This window comes from Babylonia areolata, chromosome 16 (assembly GCF_041734735.1).
Source record: "Babylonia areolata isolate BAREFJ2019XMU chromosome 16, ASM4173473v1, whole genome shotgun sequence".
In the NCBI taxonomy this organism is placed as follows: Eukaryota; Metazoa; Mollusca; class Gastropoda; order Neogastropoda; family Buccinidae; genus Babylonia; species Babylonia areolata.
Genome location: NC_134891.1, coordinates 24,935,816 through 24,950,441, shown reverse-complemented (window position 1 = coordinate 24,950,441; position 14,626 = coordinate 24,935,816). Strand labels below are relative to the sequence as shown.

At 41.6% G+C, this 14,626-nt stretch overlaps 1 protein-coding gene across 1 annotated transcript in view; it reads right to left on the bottom strand.

Annotated features, from left to right (window-relative positions):
- Positions 1–1,959: 1,959 nt before the first annotated feature.
- The window catches only part of LOC143290941 (UDP-N-acetylglucosamine transporter TMEM241 homolog), a 25,839-nt gene continuing 13,172 nt past the window's right edge, over positions 1,960–14,626 (bottom strand). Inside the window, exons 8-15 of the mRNA XM_076600514.1 lie at positions 13,678–13,726; positions 12,237–12,285; positions 9,161–9,196; positions 8,516–8,550; positions 7,154–7,223; positions 6,163–6,265; positions 2,995–3,059; positions 1,960–2,261 (exon numbers count right to left, since the gene is read on the bottom strand). Of these exons, the coding sequence (XP_076456629.1) occupies positions 2,042–2,261; positions 2,995–3,059; positions 6,163–6,265; positions 7,154–7,223; positions 8,516–8,550; positions 9,161–9,196; positions 12,237–12,285; positions 13,678–13,726 (627 nt within the window). The 3' untranslated portion in view covers positions 1,960–2,041. The remainder of the gene's footprint in view (positions 2,262–2,994; positions 3,060–6,162; positions 6,266–7,153; positions 7,224–8,515; positions 8,551–9,160; positions 9,197–12,236; positions 12,286–13,677; positions 13,727–14,626) is intronic.

Sequence of the window (14,626 nt, the reverse complement as noted above, 5' to 3'; positions counted from 1 at the left end):
CGTGAATGAGATATCCGTCTTGATCTGCGATCAGATTCATGATCGCTGTAATGATTACAGTCCACGATCAATTGCGCTTCCATCAATGAAGAGATCAGGGTTGTTGTTTTTTTTTTCTTTCTTCTGAAACGAATGTATTGCTTTACCGATAATAGGAGTTCAGTCATTTGTGTTTTTGAAGCACTTCTGACGGGCGCAATAGCCGAGTGGTTAAAGCGTTGGACTGTCAATCTGAGGGTCCCGGGTTCGAAATCACGGTGACGGCGCCTGGTGGGTAAAGGGTGGAGATTTTTACGATCTCCCAGGTCAACATATGTGCAGACCTGCTAGTGCCTGAACCCCCTTCGTGTGTATATGCAAGCAGAAGATCGAATACGCACGTTAAAGATCCTGTAATCCATGTCAGCGTTTGGTGGGTTATGGAAACAAGAACATACCCAGCATGCACAACCCCGAAAACGGAGTATGGCTGCCGACATGGTGGGGTAAAAACGGTCATACACGTAAAAGCCCACTCGTGTGCATACGAGTGAATGCAGAAGAAGAAGAGAAGCAGCACTTCTAAATCAGAACAAAATCTCAAGTGCTGCCTGCACACTGCCAAAAATCAGTGCAACGGAATAACATAGCTGAAAACATTTGTCATCATCACAGTGGAAATAAACCACTGTTTTAATATTATGCATAAAAAGAACACCTGTACATGTGTATAATAGAATAACTGTGACTTTGAATATATATATTTAGGGTTAACTAACATTAAATTTGTTCATCCATGTGACCCAAAAATGTACACTGTGTGTGTGTGTGTGTGTGTGTGAGGAGAGAGAGAGAGAGAGAGAGAGAGAGAGAGAGAGAGAGAGAGTATGCATGTGTGTACACGCTCAAATGTTGTCTTAAGATGCACATGTCCATCTATTTGTTGTCTGTCTGTCTGTCTGTCTGAATCCCTGAGTGTAGTGTGTCTGTGTCTTTTTGACCATGTATGTATGTGTGCGGCTGAAAGAGGATTTGAGTTTACTTCTGTATCTGTATCCGGATACACAAGCAAAGACTTGAGTGTGAATACATGTTTGAGTGTGTGTGTGTGTGAGTGTGTGTGTGTGTGTGTGTGTGTGTGTGAGTGTAAGTGTGTGTGTGTGTGCGCGCGCGCACGCGTGTGTGTGTTCCACACTGTGATCTGTCACAACTACCACCACCACCACCACCACCACCCACGTCCCATTCCCCCAAAACCCTGAAAAGTCAACCATCACTGCACCACCACCACCACCACCACCACACCCACTTCTCAACCCCCCCCCGCAGTCACCACCACCACTACCCCACAGCCGTCAGCCCTCATCGAAGCTCAATGCGTGTCCACCCCTCCCCCCCCCCAAACCCCCACTTTAAACCCCCCCCCCCCCCCCACACACACACAGGACCGCGTCCGGCACCGACTACTGGATTCCTGGGAACCACCGCAGCCACCACCAGCCATCATCAGCCGTCACTGGTCAGCAGTCAACCCTCATCGAACCTCAATGCGTGTCCTACCCCTCCCCCCCCAACATCCCCATTTTAAACACCTCCCCCCCCCCACTTACACACACAGGACTGCGTCCGGCACCGACTACTGGATTCCTGGGAACCACCGCAGCCACCACCACGGCCAGCCATCATCAGCCGTCACTCGTCAGCGGTCAGCCCTCATCGAAGCTCAATGTGTGTCCACTCCTCCCCCCGACCCCCCCATTTTAAACACCTTCCCCCCCACACACACAGGACTGTGGCACTGACTACTGGATTCCTGGGAACCACCGCAGCCACCACCGCCAGCCATCATCAGCCGTCACTGGTCAGCAGTCAACCCTCATCGAAGCTCAATGCGTGTCCACCCCTTCCCCAAACCCCCATTTTAAACACCTCCCCCCCCCCCCACACACACACACAGGACTGTATCTGGCACCGACTACTAGATTCCTGTGAACCACCGCAGCCACCACCGCCAGCCACCACCGCCAGTCATCATCAGCCGTCACTGGTCAGCGGTCAGCCCTCATCGAAGCTCAATGCGTAGCATGTCCTGCTGCAGCTCGTGGCGCTCTAGCTGCCGCATGTCTGGCGCCGAGGACGAGGTGGTGGGCCGCCGTGGTGCGTGGGGGGAGAGGGAGGAGGAGAAGGAGGAGGAGGAGGAGGAGGAGGGGAGGATGTGGGGGAGGGGGCCGCGGCTGACCACGTCCATCACCACCACGCTGCACAGCTGGTTGATCGCCACGCTGCACGCACACACGCATAAAATAAAATAAAATAAAAGAAATAAATAAATATCTGCAGACAGACTGTGTGACAGCAAACACAAAAGAAAGGGGAAGATGGGTTTGAGAAGTGGGTGTGTACCAGGTGGGTAGGGTGGTGGTGGTGGTGGTGGTGGTGAAGTGATGGTTGACTTTTCAGGGTTTTGAGGAATGGGACGTGGGTGGTGGTGGTGGTGGTGGTGGTTGTGACAGATCACAGATCAAGGTCCAGAGACAGAGAAAGAACAGCGGCCAACAGCAGAGTGTTTGAATCTGGGTATGCGTAAACAGCACAATACTGTTGATTTTTTGTTTGTTTGTTTTTTCTCTTTGTTTCTTCTTTTTCTTTTTCATTTACTTATATATTGAATTTTCTTTTTTTTAAGTCAGTCTCTATGTCTGTCTGTCTATCTGCCTACCTATCTATCTTTATCAAAGTTGGTAAAATTCAATAACGTTCACATGAGGAACAAAAAAAGATAGAGAACAAATGATGTATTCACCAATACCTTTTTTATTTTTACTTGCCTTTTTACTTTTTACTTTTTTTTTTTTTTTCTTTTTTTAAATAGTTGATATGGTGAATAAAATAATCTTCACTGTAGAAAAGTGAATTTCAAAAAAACTTCACTGCTGAAAAAAAGTAAATAAAAAAATCAGTGTGGAAAAGTTTTTCATGAGATCTTCAACATGGAAAACAAAAACAAATACTTACAGAAAAGCAAAGTTGGCTGTCAGCACAGTTTGAAAGATGAGGAGAGACAGCAGTGACCCACAGATCTGCAAACACCACACACAATAAAAAAAAAAACATTCATAGTGGAGCGATGGCCTAGAGGTGACGTGTCCGCCTAGGAAGCGACAGAATCTGAGCCGCGCTGGTTCCAATCACGGCTCAGCCGCCGCCTGTGCTAGCATGCACTTAGCGCACGTAAAAGAACCCACGGCAACAAAAGGGTTGTTCCTGGCAAAATTCTATAGAAAAATCCACTTCGACAGGAAAAACAAATAGAACTACACGCAGGAAAAAATACAGAAAAAAAAAAAGGGTGGCCCTGTAGTCTAGCAACATGCTCTCCCTGGCAAGAGCAGCCCGAATTTCACACAGAGAAATCTGTTGTGATAAAAAAAAAAATTTTTAATTTTAAAAAATTTTAAAAAACCACTTCCGCCTTAACTCTTTCACCACTGTTGGTGTTTTTAGTCCGCCAAGACAATTCACTGCCACTGGTGATGATACAATACAATAAAGCAGACTACAACACAGTACAGTATGATACAGTGTGGTTCGTCCGTCAGGATCGACGAGGACCATCTAGTCATCCTGGGGGTGGGTGGGTTGGGCTCTGTGGGTGCGCAGATGACTGGTCAGGCCAATCCGCGCCCGGAAGGTTCCGACGCAGTGTGGACAGGGGATGGTGGCGGCTGTCGGGGACTTGCTGGCACTGCTTTTCCTGGCCTGTCTGCGTTGCTCTGCTGCAGCGATTCTGTTGGCCTCACAGGATTTGGCGCCTTTGTGGACAGCTGAACGCCACTTTGGTCTGTCCATTGCTCCCATGTGTCGTGGCTGATGCTGAAGGCCTTCAGAGAAGCTTTCAGAGTGTCTTTGAAGCGCTTTTTTTGGCCTCTATGGGAGCGCTTGCCATGTTGGAGTTTGCACGAGTGAGCACCTCTGTGTCAGGGATCTTCTCTTGCTACTTTATGCCGAGAGGTTTTCTGAGACTGGTGGTGTGGAAGTGGTTCAGCTTTTTGGCGTGGCGTTTGTAGACCGTCCATGATTCACATCCATACAACACAGTACAGTATGATACAGTACAATACTGTACAATACAACACTGTACATTAGAACACAGTACATTTTCTTTAAATTGTACTTCTATTTACCGTAAAGTTTGGTCTATTAGCCGCGACTTTTTACCCCAGCTTCAACCTCTGCAGCTTATACAATGATGCGGCTTATTTGTGGATTTTTTACAATTTTTACTCATCAGAATCATGATTTCTGTCCTTGAATTTTGGGATGAGCTTCAGGATAGTGTGCTAACTGTTCACATTTCATAAATCAAATCCGCACACATTAAAAGACTTCAGATCAGCATTCAGTTCTACTCTGCTCAAGCGTACACCCTCATCATGCCGAAAACGCGACGTTATGCCTATGATGCAGCCTTCAAATTGAAGGCGATCGGTATTTCAAATATTCATCGATGACTCCACCCTCCTCTTGCCCCGTTTCCTTTTTTCAACTCCCCCACCCCCCCTGGCCCCCTGTATACCCCAACCTATACCATGCTCTCCTATCTTTTAAATGATAATGTTCTCGTGTGAAGGTCAGTACTTAAAGCCTTTCACTTCCGAGCACAGATATATCCGCGCTTTAAGGGTAACTGCATTATCAACAGTGCAGCCGTTCATATTGAGTATGTTTACTTCCTTGCAAATGGTGACTGCCTTTATGCATGTCTGGACCAATATCTCACCAAGTTTTGGCTCGATTTTGCTGTGATTTTTTATGTTCTGTAAAACGGAAAGCTGTTGAGCATGTCAGCATGGCTGCCAGCATGTACGCTACAGAAGAAGTGGCTAGAAGTTTGATGCACATCGTCGACAATAGCAACTACAAAAAACGTGAAATGTTGTTGTTGATCAACTGAAGCAGACGGGCGCAACAGCCGAGTGGTTAAAGCGTTGGACTGTCAATCTGAGAGTCCCGGGTTCGAATCACGGTGACGGCGCCTGGTGGGTAAAGGGTGGAGATTTTTACGATCTCCCAGGTCAACATATGTGCAGACCTGCTAGTGCCTGAACCCCCTTCGTGTGTATATGCAAGCAGAAGATCAAATACGCACGTTAAAGATCCTGTAATCCATGTCAGCGTTCGGTGGGTTATGGAAACAAGAACATACCCAGCATGCACACCCCCGAAAGCTGAGTATGGCTGCCTACATGGCGGGGTAAAAACGGTCATACACGTAAAAGCCCACTCGTGTGCATACGAGTGAACGTGGGAGTTGCAGCCCACGAACGCAGAAGAAGAAGAAGAAGATCAACTGAAGCAATTGTGGTTATCCTGCTGATGACTACATACTACAGTGTACATCAACAGGAAAGGGGCGGGGTCATGTTACAAGTGGGTATAAATAAAATTCAATATTTTAGCTTGAAATCTTTCATTTTTGGGTTTTCACTTACTATGAAACCCTGCAGAGTAAAGCTCCAAGCTGAAATATGGTTTACAGTGAGATTCTGTGTTGTAATATTGTGTGATTGCGTTTGTGGGTGTTTGGGTGGGTGGGTGGAGGGGAGGGGTGTATGTGAGTGTTGATGAATAATGCGTATGTTTAAAACAACATGACAGTGGTGGAGGAAAACAAAATAACTGCAACTGATTGTTGTGTCCATTACATTTGCAAATGTTTTAGCATCATTTGTACTCGTAAAATAAACAGACTCGAAATTTCTTCTTCTTCTTTTTTTTTTTTTTTTTCAAAACATTTTGTCCATTTTGTATTCTAAAATCCAAGTTATTTTCCCTATATTAGGAATTATCTCATTCTGACAACATTAAACATTTAATAATCATATTTTCCATTCATTTTCCTTCAAGAAAACATATGCTTTTATAGACTTTTGGGCATTATTTTAATTTTTGTGTTTTTTTTGTTGGTTTTTTTTTGTTTTGTTTTTTTAGAATTAGAGGTTGGTGATTATTGATTTTGGAAGTCAAAGGGTTAAAAAAAAAAAATGTCTCCAATCACCAGTAGTATGTGTGATGGGACATAAAAGAAAATTCCTCCTCCTCTATACACACACACAGACACAGACACGCACACAGACACACACACACACAGACACAAACTTGCACGTACACACACACACATACCCTGGCGATGGCCTGCACAGCGGAGAAGTCCAGGCCAGATGGCAGAAAGTCTGTCTCCTGCAGACGTATGGCCGTCACGTTGAGGAAGATTCCTAGAACTCCGCTGTCACACAATGACAAATTAACATCGTTGTCAGTATAAAGAACACACAATGACAACGTAACATCATTAACAGTATGGATTATTTACAACATCACATCATTACCAGTATATAATTACTGACAACATAACATCGTTACCAGTATGAAGAATGACAACGTAACATCAACACCAGTATTAAGAATGACAACATTATATTATCATCAGTATAAAAGGACACACATTTACAACATAATTATCTGTCTAAAGAACACACACTGACATCATAACATCATTATTATTAGTAAGAAGGATACTTATTGGCATCACATCTTCATTAGTGAAAAGAATAAGCATTGACAGCATCATATCACTATACAATGCAACATCCTAATCAGTACTATAAAGAATAAACACTGGCATCAAATCTTTATTAGTACAAAGAACAGACACTGTAAACATCACATCACTAGCAGTATCACTGCATCGGTATGAAGAATATACACTGACAGCGACAGGCGCAATAGCCGAGTGGTTAAAAAGCGTTGGACTTATCAATCTGAGGGTCCCGGGTTCGAATCACGGTGACGGCGCCTGGTGGGTAAAGGGTGGAGATTTTTATGATCTCCCAGGTCAACATATGTGCAGACCTGCTAGTGCCTGAACCCCCTTCGTGTGTATATGCAAGCAGAAGATCAAATACGCACGTTAAAGATCCTGTCATCCATGTCAGCGTTCGGTGGGTTACGGAAACAAGAACATACCCAGCATGCACACCCCCAAAAGCGGAGTATGGCTGCCTACATGGCGGGGTAAAAACGGTCATACACGTAAAAAGCCCCCCACCCCCACCCCCCACACCCACCCTGCCCCCAACACGCCCACACATACAGAGGCACATAGGTGTCTCACCTCAGTACACATCCGATATAGAACTTGGTGAAGTAGAGGTACGGGTAGTTCACAGCCTCCCACACATCACCTGGTAGTGTGGAAACAACAAACTTTTTCTCTTGTGTTTTTTTTTCTTCTTTTTTTTTCTTTTTCAAAATGAAGAAAAAGAAAAAAATTACATCAGAATAACTTTATAGTTTAAATAATCTTTAATTATTCAACAATACACATGATTACAATGCAATGAAGGACATAAGAGCATCAAAAAGCTTAAAGCTTATATATACTGTGCTCAAAACGTTGCACTTCAATTTTATCATGACGACTGATGAACCATATTATTATCAATTGTATTAAACAACATTCATAAACAGTAAGTAATGAAACAATGAAATAAAACAAATAAACAAACAGTACATAATATAGTAAAATAATGCTAATATGAGATTCAATTTATTATCACCAGAGTAATTGGCCTAATAGAAGAGAAGCACGAAGAAGAAGAAGAAAATTTAGAAGAACGGTGGGTAAGGTGGTGGGGGAGGGGGAACAGAGGGGAGAGGAGAAATTCTAACAGATCATTGGCCAATCCATTCAACTTTGATTATTGAGAAATTTAGGTCCGGCGCATTATCACAACACAGTACAGGTAAACAAAATGGGAGACCATCACTGTAAAGAAACATAACAATAACAACAACATTTCGGAATATAACGAAGACACCAACGTTAAAAAAAATACAACATATATCGTTTCATGCATTCATTCCACCACATTGCAGGTAATATTTCAAATGTAAGAGCAGAAAGAATTGATAAACATTATTCTGAATATGATTATGAGCATAACCTACTAGGTTCCCTAGGCTTCTTTTCCCCCCCTGAAATTGTCGGTGTCCCAACAACATCTTTTAAAACAAATAAGTAGTAGGGTTCCAGACTACCTTCTGAGGGTCACTGTAATGATGAACATTCCCTCCAAATCTGCATTGCTACACACACACACACACACACACACAGAGAACTCAGAACTCAGAATTGTTTTAATGTCAATAGCTTATCAGCCCTAATGACATGGGGGTACAATCAAAACAAAAAACAAAATAGTTCTAAAAAAAAAAAAGATGGAACGACTATTCAAAACATACCATTTTTGAAAATCCATTGATAAGGAATCTACATAATTTCGACCCTTTTGTTGCCTTGGGATCTTTTATGCGCGCTAAGTGCATGCTACACACACGGGACCTCGGTATATCGTCTAATGACTAGTAACAAAAACAATAATATTAGAAACTAATAATGATCAATGATTGTGATGATGATGGTGGTACTACTACTACTACTACTGATAGTGGTTACTATACTTAAAAGACTTACCTAATAAATAGCTACAAGGAGCAAACATCACCACACTGAAACAGAGAGAGAGGCAGTCAGTATGTGTACTGGACACATCAATACTGTCTGGCACAAACGTGTCATGAGTGTGTGTGTGTGTGTGTGTGTGTGTGTCTGTCTGTATGTGTGAGTGCGAGTGAGTGTGTGTGTGTGTGTGAGTGCGAGTGAGTGTGTGTGTGTGTATGTCTGTGTGTATGTCACTATGTGTGAGTGCGAGTGAGTGAGTGTGTGTGTGTGTGTGAGTGTGAGTGTGACTGTCTGTGTGTGTGTGTGAGTGCAAGTGAGTGTGTGTGTGTGTGTGTGAGTGTGACTCTGTGTGTGTGTGTGTGTGTGTGTGTGTGTGTGAGTGAGTGAGTGAGTGTGTGTGTGTCTGTGTGTGTGTGTGTGTGTTTGTGTGTGAGTGTGCGTGTGTGTGTGTGTGTGAGTGTGTGTGTGTGTGAGTGTGTTGTGTGTGTGTGTGTGAGTGTGTGAGTGTGTGTGAGTGTGTGTGTGTGTGTGTGTGCGAGTGTGTTGTGTGTGTGTGTGTGTGTGTGTGTGTGTGTGTGTTGTGCGTGTGTGTGTGTGTGTGTGTGTGTTGTGCGTGTGTGTGTGTGTGTGTGTGTGTGTGTGTGTGTGATCACTTACCTGTAGATGTAGCATGAGTACAGCCTGTCCAAGGCACTGCAACAAAATACACACCACACATGGACTGCAGGCAACTCTCTCTCTCTCTCTCTCTCTCTCCATATAGTAAAGCGATACCTTTTGTTTGATTTTAACAGACACCTCAGATTTACATTGACCAGATTTAGATTTGGAATCTCTGAAGTAAACACACACAGATATCGTTACAAAGCAACATGTCATTCTGAACAATTGTGCCCATTGTGCAAAGAATCAAGAGAGGATGAAGTTCACTTTGTTTTAAAATGCCCTGTGTTGACTGACTTATGAATCCAATTTATTCCCCCAAAATATTATATAAATCCATGCTTGTTTCGGTTATGTTTATTAATGGCATCTAACGATGAAAACACCATCATAGTTTTGCTATGTATCTTTATAAAGCACTGCAATTAAGAGAGACACTTATTTCTTAGATTCACTGATAGTTTGTTGTGAATGACGTTGTATTGTTCATATTACCAATTGCAATGACACATGTAAAACTGTTATTACCCCCTATTCATATGGGGCTATGGCCTTAATTGAATAAACCATCTTGAATCTCTCTCTCTCTCTCTGGCTCAGAATTATGGGGTCTAGATAAAAAATGCTACAAATACAATATGAGTCCGTTCATTTATTTGGACTGAAAAAGTTTTTTTTAGGAGTTGAAATGAAGGCACCTAATGATTTAGTATACGGTGAGACGAACAGACATCCAGTCTACTATATAAATTCTGCAGTTAGATGTGTTCGATACTGGTTTAAATTACTGAAACTGAATGAAAACAGACGACGGGCGCAATAGCCGAGTGGTTAAAGCGTTGGACTGTCAATCTGAGGGTCCCGGGTTCAAATCAGTGCCTGGTGGGTAAAGGGTGGAGATTTTTACGATCTCCCAGGTCAACATATGTGCAGACCTGCTAGTGCCTGAACCCCCTTCGTGTGTATATGCAAGCAGAAGATCAAATACGCACATTAAAGATCCTGTAATCCATGTCAGCGTTCGGTGGGTTATGAAAACAAGAACATACCCAGCATGCACCCCCCCGAAAACGGAGTATGGCTGCCTACATGGCAGGGTAAAAACGGTCATACATGTAAAAGCCCACTCGTGTGCATACGAGTGAACGTGGCAGTTGCAGCCCACAAACGCAGAAGAGGAAGAAGAAGAATGAAAACAGACTGCCACGCAAATCCTATAATATGTTGTATGATTTAGATTCTAGAGGCAAAAAGAACTGGGCGTCAAATGTATGAACTTATCTCTGAGAACTGGGCTTTGGATATGTTTGGGAATATCAAGGAGCAGGTAATGAGAATATGTTTCTGAAACTTTTTCCTCAGCGTCTGATGGACTGTAGATGGCAAAACCGGGAAAATCATATTCAGTCAAGTGATAGATTCTGTCTCTACAGATCTCATACTTCTACACATTAGTAAAGAATTATCTTTTGTTTAACATGGAAAGATATCTACGAGTTTTATGAACAAGATTTAGATTTGGCATTTCTGAAATTTACATGCACAGATATCGCTATAAGATTGTTGATCACACAGAGAAGTTGTGTCCTTTGTGCAAGCAGTCAAATGAAGATGAACTGCATTTTGTTTTGATGTGTCCTGTGTTACATTAAAAGAACCCACGGCAACAAAAGGGTTGTCCCTGGCAAAAATTCTGTAGAAAAATCCCCATCGATAGGAAAAACAAATACAACTGCACGCAAGAAAAAAAAAAAAAAAAAAAAAAAAAAAAAAAGGGTGGCGCTGTAGTATAGCGACGTGCTCTCCCTGGGGGAGAGCAGCCCGAATTTCACGCAGAGAAATCTGTTGTGATAAAAAGAAATACAAATACAAATACAAATTTCACCCCTTGACTGCTAAACCTTGGTGAAGTAAAATCATCAGCGAGGTATGAGATTTTTTTTACCACATTTCCAACTGTTTTGTGAACTGTTCTCTTCACTCTTTTGTCTTCTTTGTTCACGGGTTGCAACTCCCACGTTCACCTGTATGCACACGAGTAGGCTTTAATGTGTACGATTTTTTTTTTTTTTTTTTTTTTAACCCCGCCATGTAGGCAGCCATACTCCGTTTTCGGGGGTGTGCATGCTGGGTATGTTCTTGTTTCCCCATAACCCACCAAAACGCTGACACTGATTACAGGACCTTTGTAAAGTGGATATTTGATCTTCTGCTTGCGTATACAAAACGTAGGGGGGTTCAGGTTCAGGCACAAGCAGGTCTGCAAGTGTGTTGACCTGGGAGATTGGAAAACTCTCAGGGGACAGCTTTTCTCTAACGAAAAGTACTAGTTTGTCACAATTCAACACTATTCATGGCACTGTACATTTACTCATCTCTTTTGGGGGGACTTAGAAAATGTCTTGAAGGAAAAGTGTGAAAATTGTGCAAATGTAAAGTTGAATATAGAGTTAGTATTATTTGGAAATGGTGATATTACAAAAACAGATGAAATATTTGACTATATCATTCTAGTGGCGAAACATTTCATCTATAAATGCAGAATAAATAAAATCAAACCATGTATAAAGTACTTCCTTACAGACCTAAGAAACATATACAAAACCGAAAAATATATACACTCGATGGAAATGATGTCCATAGCATTTTCTGGAAAATGGTACCCATACATAAAAATGATGGAAGGCAACAAGGAGGAGGAGGAATGACAGCCACGAATGTAACGTTTGTTCTTTTAAAAAAAAAAAAAAAAAAAATTTCCTTTCATTTATTTACTTTTTTTATGCAGTGCATATGACTTTGTGTTGTTGTTTTTTTCTGTATAAAAACAATGTTATGTTGTTGTTTTCCTGCTTTATAGTTTAAATAACGTTTAATAACAAGTAATATTATTAATAATTACAAATACAATTTTTGTATGTCCGCCTGTATGTATGTAATGTATGTATGCATTCATTAAATGTTAAACTTGAAAAAAAAAAAAAAAAAAAAAGTACTTGTTGGTCAGCAGCAGTCAAGAGGTTAAAACATGGGAAGGGAGAGAAGCCAGCTAAACAGGAGTCAGACTTACCTCAGTTTTAACCTCCCCTTCATTAAATTGGTGTAGACGTGGAACAACCCTGGAAAACAGAAAACATTCAATGGTTTAAAAAAAAACAAAAACAAACACACACACACACACACACACACACACACAAGAACACAATGCAGCAACAATAGCCAGCAAACATACAAAATTAAAAATGACAATTTTTTGTGTGTTTTTTTCTTTTTCACTTGCATAATTGCTTTCTATGTGAAAAAAAAAATTCTCCCGTTAAAAAAAAAAAAAAAAAAAAAAAAACCCCTTTCAATGTAAAAAAAATCCCACCACCCATCTTTTATCTGGTCACAGCAGTCAATAATAATCTATGTCTATTTTGTGCAAGCTTTCCCCCCCCCCCCCCCCCCCCCTTTCTGTTCTCTCTCTCTCTCTCTCTCTCGTGTACCACTGAAACCCACACACCCTCTCCCCCTCTCTTACAATTACACACACACACAGAGTCCATACACATACAAAGTTTACACATAATTAGTCATACACAAACACACACACACATACTACACACACACACACACACACACACACACAAAATAAAATGCAGCAACAATAGCCAGCAAACATACAAAAATTAAAAATGACAATTTTTTGTGTGTTTTTTTTTTCACTTGCATAATTGCTTTCTATGTGAAAAAAAAAAGAAATTCTCCCGTTTAGAAAAAAAAAAAAAAAAAAATCCCCCTTTCAACGTAAAAAAAAATCCCACCATCCATCTTTTATCTGGTCATCTTGCATGACCAAATACTAGGCGCATATCTGACACAAGCCCACAAACACACACACCAAAGATACCACCCACACAGCCACACAAGCTCAACTCACTCACTCACTCACTCACTCACAAACAAAACCTCAGATTCTGAGACTCAACACACACCAAAGCTTTAAAAGAAATAGTGTAATTAATGTTCAACAACCGGGGAATATCAATCAGTCGAGTACATACAGTAATTCAATAAGATTTAGGCAGATTCATGCATTATCAAACAGGATAAAACTGAACGCTTTTATAACTAACTTCAGCAATGATGTCAGATGCATAATTATGTGGAGAACATATTTCTAGCAACCACGTAATATTCGAATGTCAGAATCTAAAATGTTTTTTTTTTTTGCCAGACTTCACCAAAAGTTCTTTTGAATGTGTTGTTAACAATTCCAATATGTTATTTGTTATTGCAGAAGAATTGCTGCGTAGTCCTATAAGACATTTGTTATAGATGTTATAGTTGTTTGATGTTGGCGTTTATAACGTTTCCATTTTTCCCTAGCGTTGTCTCTCCCTATTCACCCTCCACACATACGCACACTTTTACCTCCCCCTCCCACAACCCCTACCCCCTTGGGTTGTTTCCCCCCCCCCGTCTAATATCACTTCAAGTGGAAAGACGTTAAACTGAAGACAACATACCATTGCTGAGCACGTGGATACACATCCAGAAATAGCCTTCCGATGAGAACTGTAAAAAAAAGAAGGAAAAAAAAAGGAGAAAAATAAAGTTATTTGTATTTGTATTTGTATTTCTTTTTATCACAACAGATTTCTCTGTTGTTTTTTTTATTTGTTTTTCCTATCAAAGTGGATTTTTCTACAAAATTATGCCAGGAAGAACCCTTTTGTTGCCGTGGGTTCTTTTACGTGCCCTAAGTGCATGCTGCACACGGGACCTCGGTTTATCGTCTCATCCGAATAACTAGCATCAAGACCATCACTCAAGGTCTAGTGGATAGGGAGAAAATATCAGCGGCTGAGCTGTGATTCGAACCAGCGTGCTCAGATTCTCTCGTTTCCTAGGCGGACGCGTTACCTCTAGGCCATCACTCCACTTAAATCCACTCCAATTAATCATCATTATCATCAACATGATCCACTCATAATAATACTACTGCTAGCAACATCACAATCATCATTGTCTTCAGTTTCTCCAGTGTTTAGAGTTATGCATACGTGTGAATGACTGGTGCAGAAGCTCTCTGATTTGTCTCTGCACAAGATTCAGCACTATATAAATATCATCATTATTATTATTTTTATTTGTATTTCATTTTATCACAGCAGATTTCTCTGTGTGAAATTCGGGCTGCTCTCCCCAGGGAGAACGCGTCGCCACACTGACAGTGCCACCCATTTTTTTGTATTTCTTCCTGCATGCATTTTTATTTGTTTTTCCTATCCAAGTGGATTTTTTCTGCAGAATTTTGCCAGGAACAACCCTTTTGTTGCCGTGGGTTATTTTACGTGCCCTAAGTACATGCTGCACACGGGACCTCGGTTTATTGTCTCATCTGAATGACTAGCGTCCAGACCATCACTCAAAGTCTAGTGGAGGGGGAGAAAATATCGGCGGCTGAGCCGTGAT